Source organism: Lonchura striata, chromosome 12 (genome assembly GCF_046129695.1).
Source record: "Lonchura striata isolate bLonStr1 chromosome 12, bLonStr1.mat, whole genome shotgun sequence".
Lineage (NCBI taxonomy): Eukaryota > Metazoa > Chordata > Aves > Passeriformes > Estrildidae > Lonchura > Lonchura striata.
This window is the reverse complement of record NC_134614.1, coordinates 20,470,909-20,488,677: the sequence shown is the minus strand read 5'-3', so window position 1 is coordinate 20,488,677 and position 17,769 is coordinate 20,470,909. Positions and strand designations below refer to the sequence as shown.

The 17,769-nt window shown below is 45.5% G+C and overlaps 1 protein-coding gene across 23 annotated transcripts in view; it reads left to right on the top strand.

Moving 5' to 3' along the window:
* FOXP1 (forkhead box P1) overlaps positions 1-17,769 on the top strand; it is a 380,080-nt gene that overhangs the window by 253,691 nt on the left and 108,620 nt on the right. For 21 of the 23 annotated variants that reach the window (XM_077786176.1, XM_031505960.2, XM_031505961.2 and 18 more), the window contains one exon: positions 13,274-13,399. In XM_077786176.1, the coding sequence (XP_077642302.1) occupies positions 13,274-13,399 (126 nt within the window). Of the gene's footprint in view, positions 1-1,055; positions 1,093-7,015; positions 7,161-13,273; positions 13,400-17,769 lie in introns of those variants that run through there. The other 2 variants (XM_021550720.3, XM_021550747.3) reach the window with 2 other exon arrangements.

Here is a 17,769-nt window from a genome sequence, read left to right as displayed (position 1 = left end):
AGATGAATTCCAGTAAAAAATTTCCTTGTATGAAGAAAAGATTGGGGGCCTATGTAAACATCCCACTGACAGCTCCCAATGAGTTATTTTAGCGGAGCATTAGCACCCAGAATGACAGACAGTCCAAGACTACATGCTAAATAACAAATCAGTCCCTTCAGTGGCAGCAGCACGTTGCCACAACAGCAATACATTTTCTAAAGGAATCCTGTTCCTCTTTTTTATTGAATATGGCTGTTCAACTGCTCATTTCTTCATGAGCTGCCTTTGAGTGCCAGCCCCAGTTTACTTTTTCTTGACAATATCTGTGTCATGTCACCAATATGACAGCAGACAGGGCTTTGATAATTGGGTGGGGAGACAGTTAGTCATCTGCAGTTAAATAGGTAGTTTGTTTTAGGGAGGGGACGGAGACAGCAAAGGATGGGTGGCATCTGCTGGAATGCTGAAGTTACACTTTCGGAGATGCTGAATGCAAGTCCCTGCACCCAAAACAAGCTGTGTTTTTTGGGCGGTTGTTTATATTTCAGTTCACACAGAGAAAACAGCTCTGCAGCCCGGCCAGCCTCCCGAGCCGGTTTCCAGAGCAAGTCACAGCACTGTCGAGGGTAGGAACGTCAAGCTTGGCTGGACTTCTTTGCAAATCCGAATTTGCCTAGATAGAGAAGCGAGGTGTGCTTCTGGCTGCTGTTTGGTCTGTTTGGGGACATAATTAGTTCTGCCTGTTTCTGCTTACAGATGGGGGGGTTTAATGGTGTAGAGTCACTAGATTTTTGTGCTGGGCGTAGTGCTAAGCCCAACTTTGAGATTACCTGTGAGCTCCAGCTGATCTCACCACTTCGCAAGGGAAGAATTAGGGAAGGAATGCTTTGCGGTTTCTTTGTCATTTAGCAAAAGCAGAGGTTGCTACTGTGGAGGCAGAGCCCGGTGGCTGCCGCAAAGGGCAGTGCTCCAGCGTCTCCCTCCAGCCTGTGCTCCGGCTGCACAGCACTTCCTGTTTATTCAAACATCTTTTTACCATTCTTCAGCCCCCGCTTCACAGAAACAGCCAGAATCATCTCCAGCGCGAAGACGGAAATCTAAAGGCAGACAGTAAGAGCTCACTCTGTTAAACTCTTCATTTTCTCTGCGAGCGCTCAGAGGAGAGGAGCGTGCAGGCAGGGCTGAACTTTGAACGCGCTGCCTTGCGCAGGCAGCTTGGAGCACAGGAGAGGGGAATTGCTTTGGTTTGAAGCAAAAGCAGCCAGTTCAGATTGTTTATGGCAGTGTTGACAAGGACGGGGTTCTTGGCATGGCTTTGGAGAACTGTGGCATGGGCCAAGGCCTCTTTTGGGTTGCCTGTCACCTTGTGGCTGCCCCTCTGGCGCAGGAGCAGCTATGTGCCACCGTTCCGCTGCTCGCCGGGTGCTGCAGCTTCTCTTTGCCAAAAATACCCAAACAACAGAGCCCCCCAAGAAAGGGAAACGTTGCTTCTGCTCTGGGCAGCAAACGTGGCGCAAACCCGCCGAATGGCTTTTTTGTTTTCCACAAATTGTTTGCATCGTGGCTCTGGCACCGCATGCGAACCAGCCTCGCTAATATTTGTACCAATTTCATGCTAATAAAAATCAGGCTGCTGAGACAAGCATGGCTATTATCTCATTCATATGACTATTGTTTAGACCTGTGGTACTACAAAAGGAAAGGGAAAGCGTGCTCACGCCGGGTAATGGTTGTTAACTTCTCACGTGAGGGATTTTCTCTGCAGTTTTTCAGTATTAATGATTGTTGTATGAATGGTCTTCAGGGGTTGTTGGAAGATAGTGTAGATCCTCTGGGTAATCCATGTCACAACACGGATGCTGGATTTTTTCCCCTCTGTTCAAGTGACTTAAAAAACTGCTTGATATTTCTCGGTGGTTTCTCCCTCCCGCAAAAGTTCACTGAAATAGCAGGTAACTTTTTTTTTTGGCAAGCATTCGTGGTGCTCGTATAGTGTGAAACATAAGAGAAAATGGAAAATATGCTGCCTGCCCTACGGAGAAAACCCATCCTCCGTGAGGCTTTTCCTGCCTCTCCAAGATCCAAAAACACTTTAAATTTTAAACTGTAAACCCCCATCTTCCTAGAAAAGAGAGCGAGAGCGAGAGAAATCAAGCTGTGTGTTCAGCCAAACCGCAAGTACAACAAACATATTTTGAAAATATATTGCTAGTCTGGCTTTTTAATGTTCAGAAGTTGTTCTACTTTGCAGAAAAAAAAAATGGTGTTTGCAACTGCCTTAAGGACAATTTGTTTAACAGTAGGAGTAATTTCATGGGGAAAATGGAAAGAGTGACTGAAGTTATTTACTCAGATGTTAGTGTAGGTGTGGGGCAGAAAACTCTCTGTGGGAACAGTGGGCTGCTTTTCTTGGTATCTTAGTCTATTTGATGACCATCAAATTTCCCAGCTCACTGGTTTTGTTTTTTCTGGATGGCATGTTTGATTATTTATCAGAAGGGAAAGGGAGTAGCTGAAGCAAATAAACATGTGACCAAGCTGTGTTTTGTTTTCCACTCAGAAGGCCATGCCCTTTAACAGATATACAGAAAATAATAAACGTATTGTTTTATGATAAAAGGAAATTATGTGTATAATTTTCTTTAGCAAGGCCATTAACCCCTTGTGTTCGGCAGTCTCCGCCTTCTGGCAGCTTGTTGGGTTTGCAGCTGGGAATTAAAAACGCTTAAACCCCCCTCTTGCCTGGAACGTTTCCATGGATTACTGCTCCAGCCCTTTGGATTTGCTGGATTTATTGCGTAGTCATACAGCCCTGGTCATGTCCCCAGTCCCACTTGGGGTGTGACCGACTAAACGAGAGACGCTTTGAATTTTCAGAAGGGTGCTGATTTCCAAAGAAAACCTTGGCAAGAGATGGTGGGATCTTCCAGCCTCCAGTGCTGGTGTCTGTGCAGCGTGAGGGGTTGCAGCTGTGTTTGGTCCGTTACAGACAGTGTCAATTTATGGGATTCTCTTTTAAATGCTAGGTGTCTAGAATGTAACATTTCCTTTATAATACCAACTTTGGACAATGTTCATTATCTTCCCTGAAAAAAAAGAGCAACAAAAAAACAACACCCTATAAACTAAATCACTGTCAGGAAGTAAAATACAGGTTTGCTTCATCTCCAGGAAGCATGTTGCATGCTTTAGCTGCTTTTATGGGATTAAAAGAAACAAGTTAAGACTGTCATGCACATGAAAGGAAACCGAGATGTGGTTTGCTTCACATTGTGCAGGTAGGTATAAATTTAATAGACTGACTTGCTTTCAAAATCTCTCTTTGTCTCCCCGAGTCGCATGTCAGTTCCAGCGCGTTGATGAGCTCCGCGGTCCGTAATAGCGCCTGACTGCCGCTGCCCCGCAGGTGCAGATCGGCAGGAGGGTCCTCCTCCTCCTCCTCCTCCTCCTCCTTCTCCTCCTCCTCCTCAGTGATGTAGGTTTCCTCTGAGAAATGGCTTCACGTCAAGAAAGGGAAAATTTCCCTGACATCTTGAAGTTTTGTTCAAGTCTGTGCATCGCTGGTGGGTCTGGGCAGGAGGAGGTGGATGCTTCACCTTCTGGCTCCGAGGGGTCAGCGCTCCATGGAGAGCCCAAGTGGATGGCAGGGGCTGGAGCTGGGGGTTTGGGTTTGAGGAAGGAAAAAATGGCAGTTGAAATAGCAGGGAGGGGAAGGGCTAGCAAAATAAGGACCTGAAACTTGAATGTGATGTAAAGAAGAAAGAGGAAATGAGCAGCTTGGGGCCAGGTGACATGGACACCAAGCTGCCAAGGCACTTGGGCAGGGGCTGGGCTGGGGGACATGGCTGGCCCCCCTTGCCCAGAAGCTCCCTGAGGGTTGAGGAGGCTCAGGGTGGGCTGAGGAATGGACTTTGGGATCAGAATTGAAGTACCTGGAAAGATCAGAGAGCAGGAGTAGTTGCATCCTGTTGGACAGGGGATCTCTCCACCCCTTGGGCAGAAGCCCATGAAGGACCTGTCCATGGGGGAAAATTTCCTTCCAGCCTTCAGCAATTAAAGGTTGGTTCATGCCCTGAAGTGTAAACATTTGTACCTTGATTTCTGTTTTTACCTTTCCAAAGGTAGCTGTAAATGCTCTCATTACTATCTCTGCAAGTGTCTGATCCTTTCTTTGCATCCTCCCCATGCTCTTGGCCCTGCTATCTTGTGACAATAAGTTCCAGAGAGTAATTATGAGTTGTATATTAAGAAAGAAAAAAAAAATCATTTTATCTGCTTTGGTTTTTTTTGGTGGCTGTTGCTTCCTGACTTCATTCAATGTCCCCTTTCTCTTGCATTTATGAGAAATGACAAAAGCACCAGATGTACCCTCTCAGGCCAAATCACAACTTGTGAACTTGTTATCATCTCCCCTCTTACTCATCTCTCGCTAAACTAAACACTCCCACCCTTATCAATCATGCCTCATATCTGCTGAGCCCTCTAATCATTTTTGTCGCCTCCATCTTAACCTTGCCTATTTTTGCTTTACCAGAGTCTGTTAAAATTAAGGTTTAGACAAGCATTTCTAAATTAGGTTGTGCCATAGAAGTGCAGAGATGTGATTTGCAGCTTTAGTTTTCCATGTTTTGGGCTGTCCCAATGTTTTGCTTCCTTCATTCACCCAGCAGCAGCGAGTGTCTGATGGAGCGTGGTGAGATGTCCACAGTCAGGGGCTGTATTTCATGGGCCTCTGAGTACAAGTTTGTCATGCAGTGTTTTGGAAAACAAGCTTAAAATATGTTCCCTGTTTTGTTGACCACACAGGGAAGCGCGCAAGCAGCTGTATGCAATATACTATTTATGTTGTAGCAACAAAAAGGCCCTCTTCCTTCTCCCCCCCCGCCACCTTATCCCTCTTCTCTTCTCTGTTAAAAAATATGAGAACTTCCCGTGCTTTTGACATCCAAGAAAAACGCGTCTCAGCAGTGAATACTCCAAATATTCAAAGGTCTGGTTCACTTTTGCATAAACACAGTAGTTCAGAATCTGATCTCGAGCCTACAGAAATGAGCTGGAAATCCCATAAGATTTTTTTTCATCACTCAGGAACAGTTCAGTTCTGGTTCAGTTTGAACAGGGAGCCAACATTTGTATCCTTTCTCATTTTACCAGGATGTGTTGGCCCATCCGTCCTTTCTTGCTGGTACAGACCACTACATGCTGTGAGTCTTGGCATGCCAAAATAAAGAGAACCATTTTTAATGTTTGGACCTTTTTGCCAGATACTTTTTAAGTGGCTTTGATGAGTCCTGACTGTGACTCTTTAGAAGAAGGGACAGAAGGTGTTTTTGCGGTGTAACCGCCTGAGGATTTCATTTATGCTTCAAAAAAAGGATTTTTGTAGCCATTTTCCCTGTTGTAGCTGCTTCAGGGTTTGCAGGTTCCCAGTATTGGCTGAGGCTGATCTCTCACCCTACTGTCCCTTGCTGTCTGCCCCCATCATCCCTGTAGTGTCTCCAAGTATTGAAGAAAATACCTCACCCACCTTTTCCCTGAAATTGGTGGAGTTCATTAATAAATTACAAAATGGAAATGGGGTTTTTTTGGAGGAAAACTCTATTTACCCCCTGCGTGGTGCTGGGTCCTCACAGGCAGGGACCTTGCCCATGGGGTGGGCTGTGGGATGGCAGGGCAGGGGCATGGAATCCACTCGTCCTCCCCCTGGCAGGAGTAACCTCAGTGTCCAGGAGGATGAACTGCAGCAGAGCTGGGACACAGGCAGCTCCACCCTGTGGGTTTGGAAGAAAGGGTTTCTGTTTCCAGTGTCTTTTTCTGGAGGGAATCTCCTTAACTGGTAGCCAGAATCTATTCCAGAGGAAAGAAACTAAGCCTGCTGGAAGAAAAATAGAGACTCTTCTTTCCTTATGACTGAACTATTCTAGGAGATGCTTCAGCATGAGGCACATTGCCAGCTCCCTTGCTCCAAGTGTGCCCCTGTCACATCAGGGACAGGATGTGAGCCAGGGTTTGTACATGTGGACCTCAGGTCCCTTCTCTTTTTTCAGCATAGGAATCACCCATTAGTCACTTGTCCAGACCAGTCTGCTGTGATCTTCATGGCCAGCTGACCATTTTATTGAGTGAAGGATTGCTGTTGAAGCTCCTGTCCGTGACGAGCTGGCTGGTAGCCCTTGGGTGGAACCAGCCTTGCAGATTGGCTGCAGCCAAGTGAGGTGCTGGGTACTGTACTGACAAACAGCAGCATCTCCCCAGGCTCAGGGCATCCCTCTGCTGCACCAGTGGAGCTGGGAACAGGGTGGGTGGAAAAGGATTATTTAATGAAACAAGGAAGAAGATGAGATGGGGATGGGAGTTGTTTGAATCTAAGGTGGTTGAGAAGGCTGAACAGCAGGAATGCTTCACCAGGTCATGTTGCATCTTAGTTGTGTCTCATAGCAGAGCCCCATGTCCTGCCTGTAGCTATCCTCAAATTTCCCTTCTGCACTGCCAAGAGTAGTGTTGGGGCTCTTGGTTGTGTCATTCTGTGTGTGGCACAGGGTCAGGGTAGTGACAATGGGGAAGGGAGCACATAGCAGCTCATTTCCCAGTTCTGGAGGAAGATGGAAGAGCTGAGGACGAATGTCAGAAGGAATAAGTGCTGCAAGAACATCTGCTTCTCTTTTTTGCATCTTCTACATTTTATTCCTCCTCTTCATTTTGGTTCCTTTCCTATTCTCTAGTTGGTTCATCTCACCTCCCCCTGTTCTGTTCCTCCCAGAGGAACAGCACTACCCACTGCTGTCGCTTTGCACTATTTTTTATTTTTTTCCCTTTGCATACTGCTCCGCTCCTCGCTGGTTTCCACACGTTGTGCGGCTCCTGAGCCTGCCGGAGGAGAACTGCAGCAGGGCTCCCCTCCAATGTGTCTGCCTCCTACCACCGCTCCTCTACATCTGCTGCTCCAGGAGAAGAGAGTGTCGCAGGAGAGGAGGTAGAGGAGGCAGGAGTGGGAGAGACATGAAGCATCTCTGAAGCTCGGGTGCATTCGGGCTTCCGAGCTTGAGAGCTGCATCTTGCCGCTCTGCTGGGAGCAGCTGTGGAGTGGAGCGGGGTGTGAGGACAGATGGGAGCTGAGAAAGAAGAAAGATTGCTGGCTGAGTCTAAATTCCCCCTCGTCCCACCCAGGAGAAACAAAGGTACTTGCCTTGTGAGGCTGAAGGGAAGCAAGAAGCCCTTTTGGGAGGTGGGCCATGCTCCGCTGGGAGAGGTGCCTGGAGCTGCTGATGGGGCGATTCCTCAGGGCCTGAAGGCGGCAGGAAATCTGGGGAGAAATGGAAAATGGGAGAGCTGCATGCCTGCTGCTGCAACGCTGTGCTTTGCCCAAACCTCAGTGGGAAGTTGAGGAGCAGTGGTAGTGTGCAAGGGTATGGCTATCAAAGGTCAACACACAAGGTCTGGGACCAGTCTGCTGTTATGTTTGCTCCAAGGGCAGATTTTGCCTTTACAGTTTCTCCCTTATCTCTCTCTGCTTGCTTGTTTTTGTTCTGTTTTGCTGTTTAATGACCATAACTGAAATTGTGGACAGAATATGATGTTGGCTGGAAACTAACTTTCCAGATTTATTGCTTGGACACTTCCGATGGCTGCAGGACCACTTCTGATTTCAGGGAACACTTCCTTCTTCCTTTGTCACGTTGCTTTCCTGATAAGCAGCTTTGTCCACCTGGAAAGGCCCAGAATCCTTAGGATTCTGTAAAAACACATAGGATATTGTTTTGTGCTCTCCTTACAACTTCTGGGTGCATGTTTACTCAGATATTTTGGAGGCAGCCCATTCATTGCTGACCAACTGCCCTCAGAACTGGAAGTTGAATAGGACACCCCTTTCTTTTTCATCCTTATGGCTGCTACTCATCTCCCCACCTTCCAGTGTACATTTCTTTCCATACATCCTAAAGTTCCCTGGATTCATCTTTCCATGCCTTATAAACCTCAGGTTGAGAAACAAGCTTCCCCTGGCATTAAAGCTAGGCCTATTATAGCTCTAGGTCATCATATTTCATTAATAACTGATTGATATTAATAACGGTTGGAGCAGATGGGAAGGGAGGAGCTGGAGCACTTTTTCTTCAGTAGGAATAGGACGATGGAAAAAAGTTGGAGAGTTGCTGCCTTGTACTGGCTGCAGTGGTGGAACAAGTTAGCAAGAGGCTCCATGAGACTGGATCCTGTTACTGTTTTCCTTATGTACTGACACTGTAAGCAAGTATATGGCGTTTAAGCAGCATTTCTATTTTTAAAGTTCTACCCTCTTTTTCCAGTGTATTTCCCTTCCCCAGTCCCTTTCCCAAATCAGGAGTTTCTGGCCACACGAAGTGAGAGGCAGGGCTGCATTTCTACCCTTCGTCAGAGCTTGCCCAAAGAGGATGGTGAAACTGAAAGGTCAAGGTGCTTGCATGGAAATGTTGAATTACAACAGTAACTGGGGTGATAACAGTGCCCAGTGTTCTGGGCAAACAACAGCTGGGCAAACAAGTCACGTTCTGTCTGTCTTGCAATAAAATTGTCTTGGTCATCTCAAATGCGTACTTCTTTTTCCCCCTCCTGATGCTTAAGTGGTTGGGAAATAATAAATTGTTGCCACTTCCCTAAGCACGGGGAGAGGGCTTTTCAGTGGGGCTTCCCACTTACGCTGTGAATGAAACAGGCTTGATTCATCTCACAGTTAATGTACTGTTAACATTTTTCCTGGGTTAGGTGTCACCCAGTGTTGACTCTCAAATACCATTCCAAGTTTGTGCAATGTCTCTCAAGTGCTGTATTTCAGTTGCCTTTTTACTGGTCTCTGCTTTACACCAGAAAATCTCCTTTTGTCTGGGTGATTTCCTAACGGATAAGAAAACACCTTGGGAGTTCATTTACTGTACCTTGCATTTGGGCATAGGATGATTTGATTGGTAGGCAGCTTTTTCTTGATGTCCTTTCAAATCCATGTTTATAGTGACCAAAACCCATGGAATATTTGTTTTCTGGAGGATGCTTTCCTTTCTCTTTTTTTCTCAGTAAGTGGAAGGATTTCCCCTTTGTGTTTTGGTGCAGAGAGGAGGATAGTTACTGCTGCTCTGTGATTCACTGCTGAAGTCCAGAATTGCTGTCTGGGTCTCTGGGTGTCCCAAGAAGCTCTTACCAGGCTTGCTGGCTCTTTGAGCAGTGCAGAAAACATGACTGCTGGTAAATACAGAGACTGGTATTTGAAGCACCTCTGTGATTTGGGGGGCTTTTGGCATCTCCACCTTAATGGAGCATGCTCTTGTCTGGATGCACAAACATGAGCTGGTTTTTCATAGCCCATGGCAATTGTTCACTTGCAGGCACGTGGTGGAGATTTAGGATGTAACTACGGCACTGGGGAGGAATGTGTGAAAAGAGCTTAGAGATGTCAGAGCACCTGCTTGTGAGGAGAGGGCCACGTTAGCAGAGCTGTTGGCTAGCAGTAAACAGTCGTGGCACCCTTGTTTCAGGACTTGGCAGCAGCAGGAGTTGAACCGAATCCAGCTTTACTCTCTACTGCCTGTTCAGTAAGTTGAGGACAAGGCAGATGATTAAGGAAATGTGGGGAAACTGCTACAGAAGCTTTTGGAAAGATAAGAGACTTTGGTCTCCATGTCTGACAGTCTGGCACTTCTCACTAGCATTGAATTCACATGCAAATCAAAGGCAACATCTACTCCCACAGGAAGCTTTATTAATGTACAGGCCTGCTTGCGAATCTCCGTGCTGATGAAGGTTGTGGGACTGACTTCACTCAAATTAATTTCCCTGTCTGTCCTCGCCCGAGCACTGTGCAGCACCAGCAGCCTCAGCAGGGCTCCCACGCCGGCACCCAGGGATGAGCTCCGTGCCTGGAACCAGGGAAGGGGGTAGAGGTGTGATGCTGCTTGGCTTGGGGTCTACGGGTGTCCACCAGGCGTGAACTGATACCAGCAAAGTAATTCCAAGAGGGCAAACTCCAAATGGGTTTCTGGAGTATTTTGTGTGTGAGAGGAAGGAGGGTCAGTGTATCCCAAGCCAGCCATCTTTCTTGTACATGTCTTGTCATGTGTGAGGAGTATGGATGAAGCTTGGAAGTGGCAAGGACAGCAGTTGGTCTGAGGGAGGGAGGAAAGGCTGAGCAGGGAGAAGTAGAAAGGCAGAGGGATGTGGGATCTCTGCGTTCATTGTACCACCAAGGATATGGTTGCTCCTTGATGCAGGTGCTCAGTGAGAAGCATATCTGAGCTATACATAACCTTCCACATCTTAAACCTGAGCTCATCTGATGCTCAGCTTTTATTGCTGTCAGTTATTTGTAAGTGAAAAAGCAAAATCTTGAGTGGAGAAATGGGAAATGTCACTTCAAGCTGCAATCCCTGTAACATGCAGTATGTAACATGTTAGCATGTTGCCATCTCACTTGCGTCTACCTTGTTTTTTCCCTTTGATGTTCCTGTCCATCCTGGCTGCTTGTATCCCTGATGCTCCCTCTAGCCCACTTCTATTCTTTCTAATCCTTTCCTTCCTGCCCTGCTCCACCCTCTGTGCTGGTCCCTCCCTCTTGCCATCTCTGGTCCCACCGGGTTTGCACCAGCAAACACCTAGACATGGAATGGGGTGGTGTAGATGTCACCTTGAATGGAGACCCTCAGAGCTGTGGGTGTGAGGGGTGTGGGTGCTGTGCAGCTGGACAGGAGCGGGTACAGAGCTCTGGCTTTACTCCAGCAGAGCTCTGCCAGTGCCAGTGTGTCCCCACAGGCAGAGACCCTCATTGCTGTGGGGTCAGTCATGGTAAGGGTTTATGGTGGCAGTGGCCACCCCACCAAGCTGCATGGAGCTTCATGGCCAGCTTGAGTAGAGAGCAGGCATTTCTTGCATGGCTACTTGTTCTGGGAATCTTCAAAAATTTCTGGCAGCCAGTTTAATTGTGCAACCTCTCAGCTGCCAGAACGGATAGAATATGATCATATCACATGAAATGCATGCAGGGTCTGCTATAGCAACTGTATTTCAAAGAGACAACACATATGGTGACTGGTTCTTTTTGGAATAATATCTATAAGTTGATGATGTTTTATTCAAAAAGGCTGTAGCTTGAAAGGTTAGGGATGTTCTGATTGTTTAGTGTATGATTAAAGAAAGGCTTCCATGTTTTTTTTTTGGCCTATTGAATCTAATTACTGGGAACTAAAATGATCATTTGATTGCACATTTACCTGGAATTATTCTTCTGCAGAGCCAGTCTTAATAATATATAATAATATGTTGCGCCTGTACTGTATAGAGCTTCTTGTCTGAGCAACTCAGAGTGCTTTACAAGTATTCATTAATTAAATAAGCCATACAACACTCCTGTTAAATAAGTGAGTATTTGTTGCCTATCCCCTCAGGTCTTGTAGATTTTATTTCTGCTGCCTTTGCCCACCCTTGAAGATGCTTTAACAGCTAAATAAGTTAATTCAATAAAAATAAGGTAATTTTTAACTGTTCTTAGTGTTTTCCGCATAAAGGTTTCTTTTGTTGCATTACATTTTTTGGTAGGGTTTCCTGGTTCTTGATGGTGTACCATCGAGGGGGTGGTGGCTGTGTGTGTGTGTGAGCCCAGATCCATGCCCAGTAGCTCCTTGCACCCATTGCAGGGACATGGACCAATTCAGAGATGTTATGGGTGCACTAAGCTGCAACCAGCTTGAAATGCAAAATCTAATTTACCTGCACCATGCCAAGTTCTGCTGGAAATTGCATCCACCCTTAGAGAGTTTTTCTGATCCAGTGGAGACTTGTTATTAAATTGGAAAGGAGGGCTTGTTGCCAGAGCATTATAAGGTGTCTCCTGCCCACTTGCCCTGGTCAGCAGTGGTGGTTCTTCAGTCCACTGAGCTGACCAATGTCTCTCCAATAGTAAAAAGATGGGTCTAGGCAATTAAAACAACAAGGTTTTACTGGGGTGGGGGAGTTGGGTTCGAGTTTGCAGATCTTTATATCAAACCTTTCCCAGCAGTTCTGTGCTGAGATTAAACACTGCAACTTGAAGGAGCAAGTGAAACCTGAAGCATATCTGACTTCTTAATTAAATAGGTATTAATTAAATCACTCAGAGAACATACACAGTAGGAGTAGGGAAGGCTTTTTCCCTTCTTCCATGTAGGCATCTTGCAAAGGGACTATTTTTCTTGTTTTACATTAATGAAGTCTTCAGCCTTCCCACTTTTCCACCTACACATGTACTGAACGTCTCCAAGGAGACCAAGGAGGCCTGGGTCCAGTGCTGGTGAATCCTCCGGGAGCAGCAGGCTGGGGTCTCACCAGCAGAGCCTCAGCTGTGCCACTCTGTCCTGCAGGGATCCTCCTTGCTGTCCGCTGGCTGGGGAGTCAGGAGAGAGCCAGGGCTGGAACTTGCTCCTCATCTTTTCCTCTTTCATCTCCTCTTGCGTTCTTTTCCCCACCTGATGGAGAAATCAGACCTTGCAGAGCAGCAGGCTCCAGGGTTGAGGGACTCTTCTCCTCTGCTTGGGATGACACTTTGCAATGATTCCCCCACATCCTGCTTGCTCATGCTTTCAGGGTCATATCCCTTGCCCCTCCACTATCACACTGTCCCTGGTCCATCATGAACTGACAGTGATTTTCATAGGATCATAGAATATCCTGAGCTGGAAGGGACCCACAAGTATCATCAAAGTCCAGGTCCTGGATTTTGGTGAGGTGAAATGCTGTCCCTTCTTTTCCTTGTATTTTCTCCAGCTCCTTGCAGCTTTCTCAGCGTTCAAGCATGGCTCTGCCTGCTGCTGCCTCTCCTCTTTCTCCCACCATGGCCTTCCAGAAGCTTCCATGATGTTCTCGGGTGCTCAGGGGAGCAGACACTGATATATGACTGCCCTCTTCTGTAAACCCAACCTGATCCACTGGAGAGGGGGCATCTGAAAGCTGAAAGCACAGGAGCCTGCCCATTAGTGAGGAGGTCTGTGAAGTGCTTCAGGGAGACAAAAACACCTCTGTGGAGCTCACCACCAGGATTCCTGCAGTTACCTGAGGCTCCCACGCAGGAGGCAAACATCAGCTGCTGCTGTTTTTCTCCTTAGCCAAAATGGGAAATCAGTGGTGGGATATCATCCCATTGCATACAAGGTGTTATTTTTGTGGAAGCACAGTGGAGATGCATCAGGAGTGGAGTGGTACCCCATGATCAGGGATTGCCTTGCCCCTGTGCTGTTTGTGTAGCTCCCCATGCCCTCTTGACTCAGAACTCAATTCTCCAACCTCTTTCTCCCTACAGGCTCTTCAGGTGGCACGACAGCTTCTCTTGCAACAGCAGCAGCAGCAGCAACAGCAGCAGCAGCAGCAGCAACAAGTTAGTGGATTAAAGTCTCCGAAGAGGAATGACAAACAGCCAGCCCTTCAGGTAAGGGGAGCCTGTGAGCCTCCATGAGGGTCTGGGGCTTGTAAAAGCTGAGTAAATGTGCCTTTGTGCAGACACTGGGATGGAACCTTCAGGAGTTTCCTCCCTGTGTCCACAGAGTGGCTGTGGCTGGTGTAAGTAGCAGCAGGATTGATGCTGGGTGCTCTTCAAAGTCCCACCTACGGCATATTTACAAATCGTGAGCGTGTACTTTTATTAGCGTCTGGTAGGGTTGGATCATGACAAAATGGAATAGCTTTTGTTACTGTGTCAGTGTGCATAGGAGATTTGCATTAACATTTCTGTTTGATTGCTGTTCCATTTGTAGTCTGTGTTCACTCAAACCGTTGATTTGCTGTGTCAAGGATATTGGGAAATACTAGGATATCATATCATCAGTGTGTTTTTCCCCCTTTTATTGTCTGCTGATTTATGGACATCTTCAGAAATAAAATCTAAATATTAGAGGGCTTTGTGCTGTTATGAATTCAGACAGCTAAAACCAATACAGCATTCCCAAACAGAAGATGTATGCACACATATGGGGCTTCGGAGTACATTTTGCTAGTCTTGTGGGATAAATCACAGGGAGTTAAAGACAAGAAAGACCTATTAGGTCATGTATCACGATCCTTTTTTTTTTCTTTTTTCTTTTTTTTTTTTTTTTTTTTTTTTTGCTATTCTAGTGTTAGAAATCCCAAGTGATGGTGGGACTGCTATTATTTTCCTTCAGATAGTTTTCCATAACAAAGCACATGCTCAGGAACTTTCCACTTTTAATTCCATCCTCTTGCTCCAAGTAATACTGCTTGTATAAATACTGAGTCAGTCCCTTGCCTTGCCTCGTGTTCACACTCCTCAAACATCTGAGATACTAACATGTACTTGCCAGTTTTGGCAAATTATATGTATCTAGTTCTTTATGTATTTCATAAACTAGCACTTCCAGACCCTTGACCACTTTGCTGGTTTGCAGCTGGTTATTGCTTTTATTACTGCTCTCTGCAATTGCAGCATGTCAGTGGATTTTTGATAATAAGGTCCTGAATCCAGCAGTTCAGCTGCAGTTGCACAAAGCCCTTTAGCTGGGACATTTATCTTATCTCGCTCTTCTATATCTGATGCTTCAGCCTCTGTAGCCCCAAATTCTTTCCGGATTTTTTTTTTCCCTCTTGTTGTCATAGCACGTTGTCAAACTCATGTCTGTTTTGCTCTTTCTACTTTTTTTTTTTTTTTTAGTTTGATATACTATCACTATGAGCTCCCTGACAGCATTGCTGCTTCTCTTGCCTTTTATATGTGCTTCAGATTATTTTCCTGCAAAAATTCGGATGCTAGGCTCTTTAAATATGTAGTAGAATATGGAAGGTAAAGCCAACATCGCTAGAGGCCTTGACAGTAAAGTGAGAGGGCCTGATTCTGTGGTTCTTACCCAAATAAAGCTGATGGGGACTTGAAGGGGAGTTTTGCCTGAGTGAGGAATAGCTGTTAACTGCAGCACTTGGCCCAGCATGGACAACGTCGAGCTTTGGTGTAGTGATTTCATCTTCAAAGCATTTTGCAAATACTAATCTCCAAAACATCCCCAGAAGGAAAGTCTGATAAGTAAGTAGCATTATCCCAGTTCTGGACCGGGAAAGTGAGGGATGCGGGTTAAGCAACTCACTTAGGATCACAGAGGGAATTGGGTTTAGAGGTAGGATTAAGATTCATGAGTTCCTGGCTCCCACCCCTGTGCTCCGGCTGCTGGACAACACCTCGTGCTTTACAGCCGGGCTGTTATTCTTTTGGAAAGTATGAAGCATTTTGTCATTGGGCAAATATACGTTTTATTGGCAGTGTCAAGAGCCATAATCCAAAGCGTTACATTAATGCTTTCAAAAATATTTTATTTGGTAAATCCGTAGCTGATCCATATGCCTTTTAATAGACTCTTCCACTGGGGACATTTTTAATGAGAGATTGTGCTGGCTAGGTCCAGTGTCAGGTACTAAAAGAAGTGCTTTGTTGTGCAGATGTCTTAAGAATAGCTCCAGAGGATGAAATATGACTGTGTTGACCTTTCAGCTGTGAGCTTATTTGTCAGGATTCAAATAAGTTGAAAGGATCAAACCAAACAGTTTCCGTAGTCAGACTGGGAATTGTGTTGCAGAGGTCAACAGTGAAGGCCACATCGTGGATTCCATAACATAGCCAATTGTTGGTATGTATTAAAGTACTGGAGCAGCTCCTGCAGTCAGAGACACAATTAAAATTCTAATTTATTAATGTATACAGAGAGCTGGCCCAGCCTGTCACTCACTGATTCAAATGACTGCCCAGTCTTTTTTTTTTTCCCCTTCTCACTCCTGGTGCTTTTGCGGTCTGAAACATCCTGGAAGTCCTCTTGGATGTAACACCCCCAAGTGCATCCCTGTAATGAAGATCTGTTGCTGAAAGGAAATGGTGGTGCTGGGGGTAGAATTTTTCAGTAAAACTGCCCTCACACCCCATCAAGTCAGATGGGGCCGTGCTGACAAGGTGATACCTATAGACAGTACATAGAATAAATACCAAGGGTGGGGGGAATGTGCCCATTTTTCCTAAGTTTGTTTAAATAATGAACAAGTTATCTTTGGGGTTCACTTACAAAGATAGATGTCTCATTCAATAGCCACAGCAGTTAGCAGTCACCTTGGTTTTTTTGTGACAAACAGGCTTCATGTATAACAAGAACACCACAGGCATTGCTTATCCCTGCTGTGCTTGGCGAGGGCACTGGTGAGCAGCGCCCAGCACGAGTGCTGGGGAGCTTTGCATGGAGCAGGGAGGGAGGGATGCTGTCTGCCTGGGCTGCTGTTCTCCCACTGAAATGCTCCGTGGTCTTGCCTGCCCCAGGAGGAGGGGCCAGTACTGGGGCTGGAAATGCACCCAATGCACCCTCTAAACCCCACCACCGCAAACAGACACAGAAGATTAATCTGGTATATACTGTGTAGCTGATCTGTTATCATCTCATGGATAATTTCCTGTATTCCTTCTTTATTTCCTGATTAAATAGCCAAGGTACTTAAGCAGTATCCTATGGCCAGTGGCCACCTTGGGACATGGTGTCTTCAGTAGTGTTCAAATGACAGTGGGCTCCTGCAATCCTATTGGGGGTCTCTTGATCTTGGCAACTCTACCTGAAGATCAGCTTTTAACAAATCGTGAGATACTCAGTGTGTAAGAACTTGGACGCAGGACTGGAGATGTGCTCTGCTGATAGCTGAAAAACCCCAAATCTCCAAATACACGATGACTCACATTTTGAGCCTATTGCACACTGCCGTGGTTTAGATTTGGCAGTGACCTCCGGTTTCACAGCCTGATGACACAAACAAAAGAAAATTGAAAGTTAAGAAATGGATTTAATAACCAGCAGTTGGGGAAAGAACATAAAAAATACCAGTCCCACAAAAATTACTGGAAGTGAAAAAAAGACTAAAGGCTGTTTGATAATATATTTGCCACAGACATTGGAGATCCTTGAATCTGTGAAACAAATAATTTAACAGACCAGGTATGCTTACGATTTTGAAAATGTGCACATTTTTACTGGCCAAGATAAATATATATGTATTAATAGATGTATTGATTAAAATTTGCAGCTTTAATTGCTGATGCTCTTACCGATTATTCATTTTGGTTCTTCAAGCATTTTAGTTGCTGGCAAGAGTACACAGATTGGAAACAAATCAAGAGACACATTTTTCTCCCAAGAAAGTAAAAGTGCATGTGTGTTTTGGCAATACTAAAAATACAATTTTTTTTAAAAGATGTAAATGTTGTGTGTTGCATTGAGCTGGAAGTTGGATACTGGACTAAAAACAAGTTTAGGATGTCCAAATCAGTATCTCGCAATTCAAACCCACCACTTGGCTTTTCTTACATGATTAAATGAGATTTCTTGTCTGATAATTAACCTGCTGTGTTTGGAGAGAAGAAATAATGAAATTACTGGGATGGAAACTTTTGTTTTTGCTTGGCAAAACAAAAAAATAAATCTTCCCTTTAAGTCACGGCCAGAAAAAGAATTTGGGTTTGGTTTAAATTCTCAGGGTGAGACTGGGGGAGGCTGAGAGGACAGAGCTGTCCTCGCCTTTGCATACCGCTGCTTTTTAAAGCAGCCTTTTGGCTGGGCTTTTGTAGAATTTAATTTGCATGCTGTATTATCTTAATATATCTTTCCAGTATCTTGAGAAATAGAAGAGGGCAAGTGGAAAAAATGACTGTAGCTTGATGTTGGGGGCAATTATTATTGTTTTCTTATGAAATTAGAAATCGTTAGTTTGACAACATAATAAACACCGAGAGGTGAAGGGCAGGGTATGCTCCGTTTCACTTAGAGCACA